This window comes from Hoplias malabaricus, chromosome 11 (assembly GCF_029633855.1).
Source record: "Hoplias malabaricus isolate fHopMal1 chromosome 11, fHopMal1.hap1, whole genome shotgun sequence".
NCBI lineage: Eukaryota > Metazoa > Chordata > Actinopteri > Characiformes > Erythrinidae > Hoplias > Hoplias malabaricus.
Window position 1 is genome coordinate 16042739 of NC_089810.1, and position 18294 is coordinate 16061032.

At 40.2% G+C, this 18294-nt stretch overlaps 1 protein-coding gene and 1 long non-coding RNA gene across 2 annotated transcripts in view; both read right to left on the minus strand.

Annotated features, from left to right (window-relative positions):
• Nucleotides 1-11193, minus strand: part of spon1a (spondin 1a) — a 108017-nt gene extending 96824 nt beyond the window's left edge. The window contains exons 1-2 of the mRNA XM_066685222.1: nucleotides 10687-11193; nucleotides 8665-8771 (exon numbers count right to left, since the gene is read on the minus strand). Of these exons, the coding sequence (XP_066541319.1) occupies nucleotides 8665-8771; nucleotides 10687-10930 (351 nt within the window). The 5' untranslated portion in view covers nucleotides 10931-11193. The remainder of the gene's footprint in view (nucleotides 1-8664; nucleotides 8772-10686) is intronic.
• A 6666-nt stretch (nucleotides 11194-17859) lies between these two features.
• The window catches only part of LOC136709221 (uncharacterized), a 109691-nt gene continuing 109256 nt past the window's right edge, over nucleotides 17860-18294 (minus strand). Inside the window, exon 3 of the long non-coding RNA XR_010804463.1 lies at nucleotides 17860-17990. This is a non-coding gene — a long non-coding RNA (uncharacterized lncRNA). The remainder of the gene's footprint in view (nucleotides 17991-18294) is intronic.

The window sequence follows — 18294 nt, forward strand, 5'->3', positions numbered from 1 at the left end:
GAGAAAAGTAGTCAGTCACCACTCAGGCACTGTTCCAACTGACCTCCCGAGAGGGCCGAACAAAAGTGTTTTTAGAGCAGTCAGAATCCAAGCAGAAATGGCTGAGATGGCGCACGCTTCCAGATTTCAAATAAGCTGCTCTTCAAATAACCCTGTTTGCAAGAGCGTTCTGTTTTCCACAATTCTAGAGGCAAGGCAAGACAAAAAGGTACACACCCCTTTTGGCCACATCAAACTTCGGGCTAGAAAGAAAAGGGGGGAGCAAGAGTGCTTCACCCCAGACTGAGAGAGACAACTAGGCGGGCAGTGTTGGGAGGCTGATCCCAGGGTGGAGGATTGATATGAGCGCCAGCCCTGACACAAAAAGCATGCAATAAAGAGGTCTCCAGTCTCTAGAGCCCACAAGTCTGTGAAGGGACCCGAATGCAGTGAAAGAGGGAGGGAATGATCAGGGATTGAGAGGAAATAGGGAACAAGGGACTAGGTCTGGCTTTGTGTTATTATTTGGTGCTCTTTCCTTCAGACTTTCAGAAAATCTCAGGAGACTAAAGATGAGAGGAACTGAAAGAAACCTGAGATTTCAAAACTGGAGAGGTTCAAATACTCTATTGGGCTCATTTTATATGCTCATTCATATGGTCAAATGCAAGTTTGTTATATGAAATTCAACTATATATACTTTGACCACAAATCCAATCATTGTTTATTAAATAAAACATTTTATTCATGTAGAGGCCACTTTTTCAAAGGTGTTAAATACAACAAACAAACTATAAGACGTGCAGAAATATGAATTTTTGCAAATGATGTGTACTTCTTGACTTGTAGAAAATAAATTAGACTAGTTGCACCTAATCATTTGCACATATCTCTATGGAGAACTAACCCTATGAAATCTGTTTAAACACATTAGAAAAAAAATGTAGGGGACAATATTTGATGTAATAGATTGTAAGGCAGCAGATCTTTGAAGCATTTTGTAGATGTTGTCCCAAAGTCAAATAAGACAGGCAGCAGAGCCCTTTCTCTCCCAGCTGTTATACATAATAAACCATCTAAGAAGCAATTTATTTTATTCAGAATCAGGGTGTTTTTCTTTACTCTTGGCTGCTTGCACTCCGGTGGGAGTCAGGTTTTTTGGAAATAATATGCTCCGCAGGCCTTCATTATTTCTGGATGCAAGCACAGCCAGACAGCGTATTGCTGACACATGCTTTGACTGAGTGATTTCCCTCTTCCCTTTTCACCCCTGACATTCTTGCAGTGTGTGTCACTCCACGGCACTACACTCCTTGCAAACGAGAACCTCCAGACTGGCACTAAATAACAACGGCATGAAATCAATTTCAAGAGCAAATAAAAGTCTTAAAACAACAAGTCTCAGTGCAGCCTGCTTCTGGGGATAATGAGAAAAGGGCAACAAAACGGAAATAAATACAAGGCAAAATAGGCCGCTGTCCTATCTGGTATTTTTATTTATTTATTTATTTTTGAGGTTCAAGGTGAGGGCCACACTCCTAATGGCAAGAAACACTGTGCTTCGAATGAACGCTTATCAATTAGCTCCTTAATGCAGTGCAGTGGAGGAGCATGGGAGAAGTGTAAACGCAGCATATTGTTAAAAGCAAAATAGCTGCAAGGTCTTAGCATTAAGCCGCTGGAATGGAAGTAAAGCCGCTGTTAAGAAGCCCTGGCCTTGAAGGTGCCTCTGCTTTCAGTGACACTTAAGACCTCAACATTAACACCAATTCACCCCTGGCCAAAACAGCACAGGGTGAGAAGCATCTTTGTCCAAGGGCATTTAAAAAATGTGATATGTCAGCATCCCGTTGCTTACAGTCATTATGGAGAGTCTCACACAGGTAAGGACTATGGGGCAAAACCCAGCATTGTCAGAACTGCATGAAGAGAGCAGAAATGGGTGGCAGGGGGTCAGGAGATGCAAGTAGGCTGCTTTCCCACAAAGTCTGACCTTTCTGTCTCCCCCGGCAGCTTGTACCCCCCCGGGACAGAATCACTTCGAAGAGATGTTGTTAGCCAGAGTAATTACAGCTAAAACAGCCACTGCTGAGACCTGCTCCACTCAGTTACTGCACACAGTAGCATCAAGAGCCATAAAGTCGTTTTATGAGGGCAGTCCAGATTCAATCAATTCACCTAAGTGTTCCCAACTTAATCAAAAGTGCCAGAGCACAAAAAAAATGTATGACCAGTTGTTAGCTTGTTTTCAAGATATACACCCCACCAGGGGAAACATCATGAACATATTAGCTTTGCCCTGGGTGCTATATCTCTCTAATTAGTAGCGTTAAAGTGAATGCATTTATATAGCAGAAAACCAATGAATTAAGGTTACCTTGAGAAGTGGGAACATACAACAACTGCTGCCTTCACTGTACTTTGGTGATGGAAATGGAAATGGAAACTGGAAATTGCATTCACTTAATTTTCATATCAACATAACATTCATGTGGTACTGAATTTCTGGAACCAAAAAATATACTCTGCAAGCTTAGGAGAAAAAGAAAAACAATGCAAGATTGTCTCTTTACAGTCAGAATTGAGTTTGTAATATAGAGTTTGTAGTATATTATATGAGATCAACAGAATAAACCAACTCAACTAATCATTTGATCTACTCATTACAAACAGACTCACAGAACACAAAACTGTATATGCTTATATAAATACTAATTCCGTAGCTTGATTTTGTTTTTAACGTAATGAAGGTTTTAGTCAGGGGAAATGCATTATGAATATAGTATTTTTTTCTTTTACAATGGCAGACCTTTAGAATCATCATAACAATGTACCATATGGTTATCCAAATTGATTCCATCAAGCACCTGCCACAGCATCAGGCTGTGGTACACCATGATAGAGTGGCTAGGTCCCCACTTGAAGTGCTAAGAACTTTAAAGTGCTAATTACTTTAACTGTAAAGCTTGAAAATTACCGATGCATATCAAATGAAATCACAGTATTAAAAAAACGGGAGCAAATTATATTTCACAATTATTCCATCACCATAAAAAACTGACAGCAAATAACTGCACGGGTGAATAACTGGAAGGTCACATTTCTTACATTGTGATGATGTCTAAATTCATATCAAGATGAGGTTTTTGTGAAACTGTTATACATAATGGCTAGATTCAGCCAGTGTTGCTTTCTTATACTTAATTTGAAACGAACATCATTACCACTTCTCCTGATATCAAATCAGAGACAAATCCCTGAGTTGAGAGCCATGAAGTGAGATTTATAAGTGTGGGAAAGAACCGCTAATGTCCTTCCTTTCACTTTGCTAGTCTTTTGTTTGCTTTGGCGCAAGCTGACATAACACTGTGTCTGGGTCTCTGCTGCAGACAAGGGGTTGGATCATGCATGGGCAATGCAGTATGGACGAGTGCAAATAGATGTGGAAGAGTATTTGTAAATGAACAGAAAAAAATGTATTACATTTAGTATTTTTTTCCAGTTACACTGGTCAATTATGAAGGCAAGAACTGTTTAATCTGTTATGTATGCCCACTTCTGCTAATGTTTGACACTTTGTCTGGAAATTTTAAATGAGAAAAAACATAACAGTTTTGGACAACAAAATTTAAATATATCCCTGTTTTGTTTGTTATTTCTGTCCTATTTCATCAAATATATATGCAGCATACCATTGTTTTTCTATCATTCAGATTGCTATTTGCTGTATTCTGTGCCTATTTTCTTAACGTTTTTATTAGGGAATGTCTAACTATAAACAAATATATTTAGCTTTGGTCAACTTTTATAAGATATTGAGACTACTTTGAATATTTCCACACATTCCAAATGTGAGGGACATAAAATCTGAAAAGACCCTGGCCAAGGCCTCCACTGGAGACTTGGAAACTATACAAATATGTGGCCAAAAGATTGTTTGTGCCTGTAATGGTGACAACCCAAGATTCCTGTTTGTTTGACACGAGCAGTAAGGAACTGTCAGGCAGAAGGAGAAGGAACAAAAAGAACATCATGCACAGCAAACTCTGAAGTCAGCTTAGAATATCAAATCCTTTGAGATACTCCTAAACCCAAGAAACAAAGCAGAAGCAACTGGGGTCAGTATCCATTACCCTGACCAAAGTCACTGAGGTAACTGGGTGTAGAAGAGTTCTGTGGTTGTAATACACTAAAGGGGAGGCTTTGTGTGTGTGTGGTGTGTGTGTGTCACATGGACCACTGGATAAGGTGGTGGTCACCATTTCTAAGAAAGGCAACCAGAGAGTTTGTAGACCACAGAGGTAAGACATTTCTCAGCCTGCTTGGGAAGGCCAATTTCAGAGACAAGCCATGGATTCAGGTGGAAAACTGTAGCTCAACTCCAATAGCAGCACTTTCCCCTCTCTCAGACAACTGGGAGGACATAAACATTTGCCACATTGTCAACATGCGTTTTGTGGATTTAGAAAAAGCCTAAGTTCCCTAAAAAAACTCTGTAAAATGTAGTCAGTGCCGCCACTGTCATTAAGTCTTTGCACTCTGAGCATAAACCCTGTCCTCATTCATGGTGTTAAGTCAGGCCTGTTCAGTCAATCCTGGGCTCTGTCAAGGCTGTGGCTTGTCTTCACTCCTGTTCATAATATTTATGGACAGGATGGCAAGGCGTAGGCAAGGAGAGGAGGGCTTCTGGCAGGGAAAGATAGTGAGAGTGAGGCTCTAGCTATTCTCAGATGGCACTGTCTTTCTGGCTTATTCATATGGAGGCCTCCACCATGCAACTGGTTATCTCATGGAAAATGACATGATCCCACCAGGTAAGGGGTAAGAACCTGCCCCAATGGACACATACAGTGGCTGCAGTAATGCTGTCACTGTGCTGGCTGTAATGGTGAATTGGGAGATAAACAAAAAAAACAAAGCTCTCAATTTATCTGTCAATCTACGTCCCCACCATTACCGTTTGACACGAGCGATGGATAAGACCAGAAATAAGAGCTCGTATATATAAGCAAGTAAAAAATGATTTCTCTTAGTTGGACAGCTATGTTCACAGTCCATGACATGGGTGAGGAGAAATGTGGTCTGGGAGTAGCTCTGAAGAGCCATTTCCCTTTCATGTCAAAAAGAAGCATCTGATAAGGATGCTACGTGGTCACCTCCCATTGGAGTAATACCAGGCTCAGCCTACTAGGTAGAGGCCCTGTGGCAAACCGAGGACCTACTAGTGGGATTAAATTTCCCAGCTGGGATGCCAAGACTAAATTGCTTACCCTATTTCCACCATGAGCTTGAAGTGGAAAAGAGGATAATATGATTAGATTCTTTAAAGGTAGCACATCATTATTTTTATTTACAAGGATTATTTAGTCTAATACTGGATATTTATGGTCAACTAGGAATGTAATATATATTTTTATCTATTGCTAATATTGTTTATTTAGTCTTTGATGTCAATGTTTATTTGTATTCTTTGTTTAGTTGGGGAAAGCAGTGTTCATGATTTTAATCCTAAACACTTTTTTTAGAAAACTGAGAGAATCTTTCCTCACCATTTGCTAGGTCTGTTTGCACACTTGAAAAATTCCCAGTATTTGTATGTAGCCCTGGCTCAGTAAATGAAAAACAAACTAAGTTTCTCGGTCTGAACTGGCTCAGGCATTATCTTTTTGTCTGTGGCTCAGGCGCGGCTGAGAAATGGCACCTGGAGGTGTTTGGATGGTGGAGAGGATGTTACTCTTTCTACTTCAAATGTGGGTAATATTGACTTTTTGCAGTTTCAGATGCATTACTTGCATATTGCATTGGATCTGAGTCCAAATTCAGGAGACTGCTAACTGCATGAATGTAAATACATTTCCAAGGTGCTTATTGTTTGTGGGAGTGGCCTCATTCTAATAATTAGAATTTATTAGAATCTATAAATTTAGAATAATGCAGAATTATCTGTTGGTTATTGAGCTGACTTGCACCATTACATTCCTTTCTTTTTCTTCCCATTATTTAGCTAAAAAGAAAGCATCCTAATACTGGAAGTATTGGCCAATTCTGACTACAATTATTTAATCAGTTGGTCAGTAAATGTACACTATTACAGTTATTCAGCATGGTTAGTCTGAATCTGGTACACCATTGTTTAGCCACTGAATATTCTTCCTATTTGAACAGTTATGTGCCTCTTTCCTTGTATTATTCACTAAGCTAAGGAAAGTGGCATTATAGGCTATTACTGGGCATTTCTTGGCTTTGAAACCTAAATCGACAGCTGGCGAGCCAAATCCCTGACTATTTATTCTTGGACATTTTTTTCTTCTGACTCCTCTCATCTTGCATCATTTTGGAAATCTCAGCTTGAAGAGTTTGGCTTCCCTCTTCTCTCAGAAAGCAAATTATATCCCTCCCTCCTCCCCTTAGCCCGTCCAGCTGGCATAAGGTAAGAGCTGGGCCCTCACTTTGAACTTCCGCCCTTCAGCAGGCCCGCTTTATCTCCACATGAAAACCAAGTACACTGCACAAAGCCATGAAGGACAGGGAGGAATGGAGAGGGGGAAAGAAAGATGTACACAGATGGTAGGAAAGACTTAAAAAAATAGAAAAGAGACAATAGAAAGATACAGAAAGGAAATATTCCTGTCTTACAATGTGGCTCCTGTGCCAGTTATGGTGTCCACACCTCTGTAAAAGTGATCCTCTGTTGGCATATTGGAACTCATAAACCAAAAGGATTCTAGGCAGCAAGGTGAAAGTTATCAAACAACCTCAACGACCCGTGCCTGAGACAGGAAATCACTCTAGTGAAGGAGAGGGGTCTGGGAAGAGGAGCTCTGTCAGATTTACTGTTTATGAGATGCTTTAAAAGCCCCTGGCTGCTGCCTCCTCTCCTCCCTGGTTTTGCGTGAGAGCTCCTGCAGTGGAATCAGTCCCAGCAGCAGAAGCATATGGTGTTGATGTAAGAGATCTGCCAGGTGTGGTTGTCTGTGCATTTGGCTGCTACTTGCAGAAGCATTAGAGTTGATTCTCGCACTTGGCTTCCTGAATGAATGCATTACGTTTCACTGGAGCATCAGCATAGGAGTGAGAGGCTGCACAAACTGCTTCTCTTTAGACTAATTATTTTAGTTTTTCTCAGTGGTTGATGACTCACTTTAGTTTCACTGAGGACGAAGAAGGTTAGAGATCCCACTTCATTTACTTACTTTAAGTCATTTCTCAGCGTTTAAATGCTATCTTTAGAACTTTAGTGTTCAAATGGAAAAGTCCAAAATAGAGGTGTTTGTACTGCAGTTTAAACCAGAATTTAAATAAATTAAGGTAGATCTCTAAATATTACACTATACTCCATTTACTCTGTTGCACAAAAGCCTTGCCTCTCTATTTATTTTTCAAATTTTGCATTGTTTTAAATGCCTAGCTACCCTTTGCATTCAAATAATTTTTCATGGCGACACGACTATAGATATGTTCCAAAATTATATGCAAAAACAATTTACTTTCCACTTTCCTTCCATTAATGTTTCTCTTTATTTTAATTTCATATATATGATGTTAAAATGCCTGCATTAACAGTATTTATGGCAGATATATACATGAAAACTACAAGGTATTATAATCAGTCCAAAATCCCTGAATGCTGCATCCCTAGGTATCATTATATATTACATTCGATATATTACACAATTACGTTCATGAAACTACCCTGGATACTTCTTAAAAGCGGAACAGCTGCATGTTCTTTTATTCATCAGTGATTTGAGAAGGAAAAGGCTGGCTAAGATTCATACCTGGAATGTCAGAATTCCAAGAGTGCATAACTGGACCTGCTTAATTAGATTAGTAGTAATGTTTCAATCATAGACTTTGACAGAAAAAGTAAAAAATGGGGCATATCATGAAAATTTCTTCATGTTGCCATATTGTCCAGCAGCAGTCCTTACATTCTGCCAGTGTGCCAACTGTTTACGACTGCAATATAACAGGAATTACCAACATTATATAGGACAAAGGCAGTCTCTGTTAATGGGAGATTGCCAATCTTAATAAACTCAACTTGACAGAAAAGGAACAGCTTAGCTTCACAGAACAACATATTCATTATTTATATTAAAATGTTACATTAAAAAGTAATTGTTATTGTTGTCCACCCCTAACCTTGAAAACATAGAAGCCAATCTGATGTCATATACAGAGAGTAAATCCAAAGCTTTCTTTGTTTAGACAGCAGTAGAACTTTCCGTACAACAGTGTAATATTCAGTGGGTTTAGTTTATTTAGCCCCAAATCTCAGACTGCCACCATTTACACTATATGCCCAAAAGTGTGCAGACACTTTTTAGAACTTTTCGGAACACCTATTGCTAACACAGGTGTTATTCTTTGTCCACACAACATGTGTAATCTGACTAAAAAATACTAAGCCATAAGTTGCAACGATCTGCAGTAGCTGCATATGAAACAATGGGTTACTTTACCCAATGCCAAACATCAGCTATAGAGGTGTAAACCCCCCAGCACTGGGCAATAGAACAGTATTATTGCAAGCTCTACAGTGAAACAGAGCCTTCCAATACCCTTGGGAATAGTTGGGAATGGCTTTTGTGAACCAGAACTAAGTCATCCAACATCAGCACCTGACCTCACAACAATAAACACAAAGTGGATGATGTACAAGAATGCAGAACACATTTATACCTGAAAAGTGCCGGCATAATCCTCCTCCTTTTCTCCATTCCTTCCCTCCTTTAGAGCAATGAGAGTGAAACCTCTGAAGTAAGCCGGGTTGGTTGCATATAATGTCACTACAAGTAAAAGATAATACCAAGGCATTTATTAGCGGAAGGTAAATAACATTTACATAATGTACATATATGTAGCAGAGTGTCCCTACATTCTGCCAGTGTGCCAACTGTTTACGACTGCAATATAACAGGAACTACCAACATTATATAGGACAAAGACAGTCTCAGTTAATGGGAAATTGCCAATCTTAATAAACTCAACTTGACAGAAAAGGAACAGCTTAGCTTCACAGAACAGCATATTAATTATTTATATTAAAAACTTACATTAAAAAGTAATTGTTATTAGTCCAAGCAGTGTGTTTATTAAAGCTGTTATTTCATTCAGGTCTTTGTGTGCGGACAACTGAATTATACTGACCATTAAAATGACTTAGTCAAGCCTGACCAAAACACTCTGCAAGCATCTGTTAACATGCAGGAGTTGCCATTTTAACTCATTTAGGGTGCATAGGAGGTCAATAATGTGACTAAGCAAAATATAAACTGTTAATTACAGGTCTGTAATATTAAATGCAAAATAATTAACATTTAACATGGTGATCCTGCTCTATACCTCAGACATATATACGTAATGTGCTTACACGTTTTCCCACCAAGCTGGGCACACTGTCAGTATGAGGAATTTACTCCTTAAACAGTTATTAGCAAGAATGAATAATCTCATAGTTTCATAAATTCAGTCTTACACTCTTAAAAATGTGTTTCTGTAGTAAAGGCAATACATAAAGAACCGTGTCAACTTAAAAACACAGGTGAATTCATAAATGGTTTATGGCTTGATTAAGTGGCTCTTCTCTATCACAGAAAACCAGTGTGTCATCACGGTCCTAACGCATGCCTGAGCAGTTAAAATATGAACACTGTTATCTTATCTTAATTTAAGGCCATGTTATGTGACCATTTCTTATGGTTCATTTGTCCTTAAAAATTCAAACAATAGAATGGGTATTTCTTCTACTCAAATGATGTAAACAATGGTTCTTCAGAGAACCTTTTAGAAAATGACTGCACAGTGCCACAAAGGCTTCTTTGAACAATGCCATATTAAAATAATAATAATAATAATAATAATAATAATAATAATAACACACTTTGTTTCCATTAAGAAGCTTTCTTATGAAACTCTCCTCCTAGAACTTTTGTGTTAGAGTTATTTGAAGTTTATAAACAGTTCAACACTCTAAAGATCTGTTCAATCGAAGCTTCTACATGGATCCTAAAATGTTTTTTCTGTAGCCTTGTGCAAAGACCTTTTTGTGATGCCTTTAAGAGTGCATTGTACAAACACAGAACCTTCTAGACACTCCTTTACTTTCTAAGAGCTGTTTGTCTGACATTGGTGAATGCTGACACTATAATCACTGATCACTTAAAACCAGAGAAAGGCAGTGGCTGATTGAAAAGATTTGTGAGATTTAAGCTGCTATCCTGTGCTGGGTGTAAAAGTTTGAGTGCCCCTGCTTCTATAACAATAACACATTCGTCTGTGTTGAAATACTATAAAAAACATAACATAAGTTACATTCTGCTTTTGTTTTATTTTCCCCATTATAACATCACTTGACCAGGGGTGTCCACATTTTTTGCACGACTTTGTGTTTGCTTGGCTTTAGTATAACAATGGATAGGCATTTGGTCTGAACTAAAACTGTCATACCACTTGTTATCAGACTATTAAGAAATCATTGGATTATAGACTGATAAACTGTTACTACCACCAAGAGTCCAAACTGAGAACAGACTCAAGTTGCTTCAATTCCCACATTCTTCCATACTTTACTACACTTTACTGCACCATGCCACACGCTATACTATAACTACTATTGTAATGAATGTGATTCTGGTGGTCGTCTACTCTGACGTATTCAAAAAGGCTGCAGCGGCAGTTTTGGACTCGAGCCCGTGTCCGTACCTCTGTAGGTGCTGCCGGGCTGATAATTGTCCGGTTCTCCCTCCACGCGCAGCCTGAACTCGCTGTGTGTCTCTCTCCTCGCGCCTTGCGGCTGCGCGCGTAAGATCCAGCTGCAGAACGCGTCCGGTTTGTGCGCGCGCTCCGCGGGCTCCTCCGTGAAAGCGAGCGCGGCACCCGGGACACCGACCACCACGAGCCACTGCAGCAACAGCACGCGCCAGCGCAACTGCATCTTCGTCGACATTGTGCGCGTTTCGACGCCCGCGAGCACCGGAGGCACGTGCAAACGGGAACTGCTCGGTGTACCGCGCGCCCTCGCGCTCAGTCCACGTGAACGGGGAAGAAAGCAAAACAAACAGACAATAAAAGGAGGCGGAAAAGTTGAGCGCCGTGGAAACTCGTCGCGAGCTGCCTCGAGTTAACGCTACTCAAGGACGGCGCGATCTCCGCCTCCGTTAAGGAGGTGCCGCCATCGTGGAGGGAATCCAAATCGCCGCCGGTCGCGAACAGGAGGCGCACGCTGATTCGCTCGTGAGCAGCAGTGGCGCTGTTAGTACTTGGGAAGTGGGGGGAGGGGGGGGGGGGGTGTGAGCGCCCGCGTTTGCCTGTGTGTGACCCGGACGGGACTCCCGCGCATATCTCGAGAGCCAAGGCTCAGACAGAGCTCGCCTCGTTCTTGTTGCGCTGGGATTTACAGAGAATAAAGCTGACGTGCAGTAAAAACCATGGGTGGATTGAGAAAATAAGTGCAGACGCATTCTTAGGTTCGGAATATATAGTAATAAAATAAGAAGAATTATGGCAGTAACAATATGACACTGTGGAGGACCTTTCAACGGGTTCTGCTGGTCAATATTAATAAAAAATGAACAAATGAATGATTTGGACTGGTTCACAAACAGGTATTTAAACACCTTTAAACTGGAACGTCGTGTAGCTGTCCTGCTTTTCCATTGACTCTATTAGATCCATGCTGTGCCTCGCCCGTTCAAACAGGAAGAACACGATAGCATAAAACAGCAACATTTCCAATAAATAAATAAATTACACATACAAATAAATATATTTATTTAAAATCTAACCAAAGTGAGCATCTGACCTCCCAGAACTGAGATGTTAGTATTCTCCTAATGCACGACCAGTCTAACGGCTGGGTGTGAGCTGAAAAAACAAAGATACGATAGAATCACCTTTCACATGAAGTGTGTTATAGTCTTCCAGCGTGGAAGGACTGTGTGATTGAGGACTCCAATAGCTAACAGATGGAATTGGCAATTACTAAATAGCGGAGAACTTGACTGAGAAGTGGGAAGTTGGAAGTCAGAACTTCATCACTCTGCGCATTCGTTGGAAAATGGGAAAAGAAAACTCATTAGCCTACAGGAAAGCCGCTATGGTTGGCAACACGCTCGTCGGCTAATGATAGTAATAAAAAGTAGCTGATGAAGTAATAGAAAAATAAATGTAGAAAAATTGCATGAGGCACTGAATGCACTCTTCACGATGTAAAACTTTTTACCAATTACTGTTATATGTCGTTTGATCTAATGCTTATTTATTTTCCAATTACAGAAAAGATGCTCTAATACTGTTGAGCAGACACGGGCCATGATGATTTGTGATCATACACTGAGAACAGCCTAATTGTATTTCCATCCAGAAATTCTCAATTTAGATGCTGTGATCTTGAATTTCGTTCATTTAAAAGGTGGCATGCTTGAGGCAAACAGCATTCAAAGCGCTTTTTGGAGGAACCAAAAAGGTAAGACTAATGAGTTCTGAAAGTGTTCCTAAATTATACTTAACATGGATGTTTTTACTGTGCTTCACAGAAAGTATTTGTGAATGTGATGAATCCTTTTAAAGTCCATGGTTAACACACCTCAGAATGCTGCATGCAGATTATTGACTAGAACCAAGAAAAGAACATATTACACCAATCCTTGCCTCACTTCTTTGGCTACCAGTTCAATATAGGATACAGTTTAAGTGCTTGTAGTTGTTTTTAAAACACAAAATGGTCTGGCCCCTTCTTATATTGCAGATCTGCTCACATCCACAATCACGCAGCACTCGCTGAGATCTTCATCCCAGAATTAGTTGGCCGTTCCTAGGGCTTGTCTTCAACTCAAAGGTGAGCAGGCTTTTTCGGTGCATACTCCAAGACTTTGGAGTAGTCTACCATCCAGTGTTCGCCAATCTACCTCTATCTCAGTTTTTAAATCTAAAAACTCACATATACAAACTTGCTTTTGAACAGTGGGACTGTGATAACGAGGTGTTCTATGGTTGTTTGATTCATCTCTTATCTGTGTTTTGTTTCTTGTTACTTATTTTAATTAATGTTATTTATCTGATTTATTTTACCTGTGAGTACGTGTTGTTATTTTTCATTTGTATGTACACCACTGGTCAACGTAGGCTGTGTAAAGAGTGCTTTATAAACAGTTTGTTTACTTACTACTCTTTTGTCCACAGAATATAGCTAACTAGTACTCAGGTCTAGCCAAAGCTAATTACACTTAGAGCTGGTATCCCTCCTAGCTCCTTGGCACAGTAGCTAACATAAACCCCAGCATGACTTCAACACCTGTCTACATTGTGTGGCCGCTTTCTCCCACTAACTTTCCCACCTTAGCACAGAAGGTAACCATTATTATTCTGGCTTTACCTGAAGCAGTAACATTTAAATTTACCTTGCATGGCTCAAATGTATTTCCTCAGCAGCCATACCATTTTAAAACAAAAGCAGGTTATTACAGTATTCAGAAAGCATGTGTAGGCTACAAGTTGCAACACTCATAGTGAGGGGGCAAAAGTGCCTATATCCACCTCAAAATTTTTAAAAGACTTTTGATCTAGTTCTTATTAATATGAACCATACAATGCATACATAAGTATAAAAATAAAGTATTTAATATCTCCTAAAAATAATCCATTTGTTCATCCCCATCCTTCTTCACAAATGTCTTTAAAAGCTAAAAACAAGAAAGAAAATGTGAGTTTAAAAATGATGCATATTTATTGAAAGTAGAGCCTTTTTTTCTTGAGCAATGTACTTTAATCATATGAAAAAAATATGCTTTATGGCAATTATGAATTTATGTAATGAGGCAGCTTCTCTGCAAATAATGGGGCATCAAGTGATACATGAATGGAACATGCATTGGGACATAGTAGAAGAGAATTTGTCATCAGCCAAGACTGGTGGAATGAGCCAAAACTGAGCCCCAGAGCTTTTTAAATAAAAAAACAAGCTTGCAGGTTCTTATAACAGACACAACACAGCTGTTATTGCCAACAATAACATCTAATTCTAGGTGTATTTTCCCTTCACAAAAAAATAAAAATAAAAAATAAATAAAGAATACATGTTCATCAACAACAATGGGCAGATAACAAGCATTATTTATTTGACATTGACATAGTTCATGCTTTTTGTTAATGAGCTAATACTGGGGTGTTTGGTCATTAAGTGATACAGAAATGGACCAATGGACATCTTCACTGAAACAAGAAAAAACAAATATTGCTTTACAATTTTAAAACTTTGTAAAATCATGAGGGACACACACTTGTGGTAAAGTGCAGTACATCTGCCTTGAAATGAGCATTTACTAGATTTATGTTCCCAAGCTCATGTTATATTTCCTTGTACAATTCTTTCATTTTGGCTACACTTTAGTTTGATTTGTTTAATTCCTTTCCGTTTTGTTGGCAACAGCATCTGCGCTTGATTGGTCATACTGACCTTGGAGCTTTAACATGTTTGACCATTTCAAAAACAATAAAATTGTACTGCTTCTGCTAAAACAGATTTTTGCTTGGCTATTTTAATATAATCCATATTTAACACAAGTGACAATATTTTCAGAATAGAGACTAGAGCTGTGATTGTTGGACTGTTGGCCAGCTGTCTGGAATATTTCCTTAAGTATGAGAGCCTTTTCAAAACACAATGCATTTCTGTTACTGTTAAATATTTCAGATTAGAGTGAAGATATAATCAGTACCACTTGCTGCAGGGTTCAGTCTCCACAGCTGCAGGATTGAGGTCCCTTCTCTAGCTACACTAAAGGGTGTTTATCATTATTGTACTGGCCATTTAATCTTTACGGCACAAGAGATTCAGCTCCTTTCTTAAGAGAATGAGGTGCCTTCACTCGCTAACTGCATTGAGACGTCTCCAAAGGATTTAATATCCTAATCCTTAGAAGGTTCAACAGTCCGTTACACCATGTATACATTACTGAATGTGCACTGACATGGTGTTATATTTCTGTACGTACGTGCTGGTACACACATATGCCTACCTTGTATCTACACTTGCTGTCCATTTTATCAGCTCCACTGACCATACAGAAGCACATTGTAGTTCTGAAATTACAGACTGTAGTCTTTGTCAGGACCACCACAGAGCCAGTATGATTTGGGTGGTGGCACATTCTCAGCGCTGCAGTGACACTGCCGTGGTGGTGAGGTGTTCTGCTAGTTGAATGGATCAAACAACGACATCTTTCTCAAATGTAAAGTGAAAACATTTTAATTATTTGGTGTGTGTGTGCTGTTGTCAATGAAATAAAACTTCAAGGGATTAGAATTAACAAATCAGATTGTTTTATTTCATTTCACAAAATGCCCAAACACTAAAAGGTCTCAATTGGCCTAATTCTTTATTTCAATGTAATAATTCAATAAGAGACAGATAGTCTGAAGGAGGGGGAAAAAATGGGCCCAAAAAAGGGACTTGTATTGGTATAGCGTGGTACTCCTGCCAAATAAGGACTTGAAGTCTAGTCCATAGACTATACAACAGCATGCTATAACAAACTGATTCTGGATTACCCAACCATCCATTATCCACCGCTTATCCAGGTCCAGGTCGCAGGGGAAGCAGTCGGAGCAAAGAAACCCAGACCTCCCTCTCCCCAGCCACTGCCTTCAGCTCCTCTGGGGGTATATCGAGGTGTTCCCAGGCCAGTCGAGACATGTAGTCTCTACAGCATGTTCTTAGTCTGCCCCGGGGCCTCCTCCCTGTTGGATATGCCCGGAACACCTCACCAGGAAGGGGTTCAGGAGGCATCCGGACCAGATGCCCGAACCACCTCAACTGGCTCCTCCCGGATGTCCGAGCTTCTAACCCTATCTCTAAGGGAGAGTCCAGACACCCTGCAGAGAAAACTCATTTCAGCCGCTTGTACCCGCAATCTCATTCTTTCGGTCACTACCCAAAGCTCGTGACCATAGGTGAGGGTTGGGACGTAGATCGAACTTCCAACCTGGAGAGAGAGCACTCCACCCTTTTCCGACTGAGTACCATGGACTTGGACTTGGAGGTGCTGATCCTCATCCCTACCGCTTCACACTCGGCTGCAAACTGGTCCAGCAAGAGCTGGAGGTCCTGGCTCGATGAAGCCAACAAGACCACATCATCCACAAAAAGCAGACATGGAATCCTGAGACCACCAAACCGGACACCTTCCGCCACTTGGCTACGCCGAGAAATTCTGTCCTCCTGCTCTGTTTATACAGGGACTGGATGGCTCGTAGCAAAGAGCCCAGTACCCCATACGCCCAGAACACCCCCCACAGAATATCTCGAGGGACACGGTCGAATGCCTTCTCCAGATCCACAAAACACATGTAGTCTGGTTGAGCAAACTCCCACGCACCCTCCAAGATCCTAGCAAGGGTGAAGAGCTGGTCCTGTGTTCAACGACCAGAGCGGAATCCGCATTGTTCCTACTGGATCCGAGGTTCAACTATCAGTCGGACTCTCTTCTCCAGTACCCCCGCAGAGACTTTACTGGGGAGGCTGAGGATTGTGATCCCCCTATAGTTGGAACACACCCTCCGATTCCCCTTTTTAAAAAGGAGAACCACCGCCCCAGTCTGCCAGTCCAGAGGCACTGCCCCCGATGTCCATGCGATGTTGCAAAGACGTGTCAGCCAGGACAGCCCCACAACAACCAGAGCCTTGAGGAACCTGGGTCGAACTTCATCCACCCCCGGGGCCCTACCGCCAAGGGGGTTCCTACCACCTCGGCCAGATTCTGGATAATTTTTATCATTTTTTTTATCTTCCAATCAGGTCCATTATAGACTCACTGACATGATTTGATTAGGTAGTCTTAAATTACTGTACAATAATCTGTTATATATATAGTGTGGAGCAAATCTAAGCAACAATGTTGCCCTGTAGTGAATGTGCAGTGAAACCACTGAATCGGACAAGGATATCAGATTTATTTATTAAAAAATAGGAGGGGGGGGGGGCATTATTTTCCACAATATGAAAATGAGGAAGGAGAATCTAATTTAGGGAAGGAAACATCAAAAGACAAAGACACACTTCCTCATTGTCTCATGTTTACCTGGTATCTGCATCCTATTAAGCAAATACACAGACCTAACTACCAGCCCAGAAAGAGGCACAAACCAGAAAAAAAGCTGCAAAGGCAGATAAACAAGGCTTATGCTGATTAGACCTTATCCTCACACAACCTTCTATATTCAACTTTTAATTAAAAGTCTTCCTTTAATTGCATGACATCAACAGATCTTTGAGGTTTTGTTCCTTTGGTCAGTGTGAGGCTGTCAAGTCTGGATATAAGAAAACTTGCTGATCTCAAAGTCATACCCCATCTCCACCAGCGTAGGTGACCTTTCCATAGCGGCAGAGGGGCCCATTCCCCCATGTCTCTCCCCACACTTTGATGATGGTTTTGCATGTTTAAAGAGTATGAGGTCAAAAAGCAAAATCAAATTAGATTCATTTAATCAACTCTGAGAAGGCCAGAGATCGAGCTTCGACCACATGCTGGGGAATCATTAGGTTGTTTATGAATAGTTTTTATCTGAAAAGCAGAGGAGCTATGCTTCACTTCCCATTTGAAAGGAGTCAGAAAAGCCAAAGAGGGGCATTTGCCATTTCCTTGACATGCCAAGTATACGTGTGTTTGTGTGTGTGTGATGTCAGATGTTGTGTAGGCTGCACATGATCTTAGTATGGACGGAATATATTAAATTAGATTTCAAAGACTGGTTCACAGAAATTAAAATACCTTCAGCCATGAAAGCATTTAGCTTTGCATCTGATAATCTGCATCTTTATTTATTTATTTAACAAGAACTATAAGAACATCATGTATTGTCTAGTGTCTGAAGGAGGGTCTTGTTTAGATAATCCATTTGATTTACTTATTTAACACTGCTTTCACAGGCTCAAAAGCTACTTTAGAGCATGCATATGCAGCTTAAGACGCTGTGAAAACTTCAGAGACATTCTTCATTTTATTCACTTTCTGAAAAAAAAAATGTAGGAATCAAATGTTAAGAGCTTTCTTTATATTTCAAACATACATAGCTTTAATAATAGAATACATTCTCCAACTAAATATGCAGGGATATTGTCTGCTTCAAAAACAATTCAGATAATCTCATATATAATCAGTGGTGAAGATGTCTGGGTTCTGGGAAAGTCAGGTAGTTTTCTGGCAGCTCCACATCCTATAAACTGTTTTCTCACAATACAAGGATGGATTGAACCATTATTTCATACAATCACTGGGAGCAATACACCCTGTCCATCGCAGGGCAACACAAACT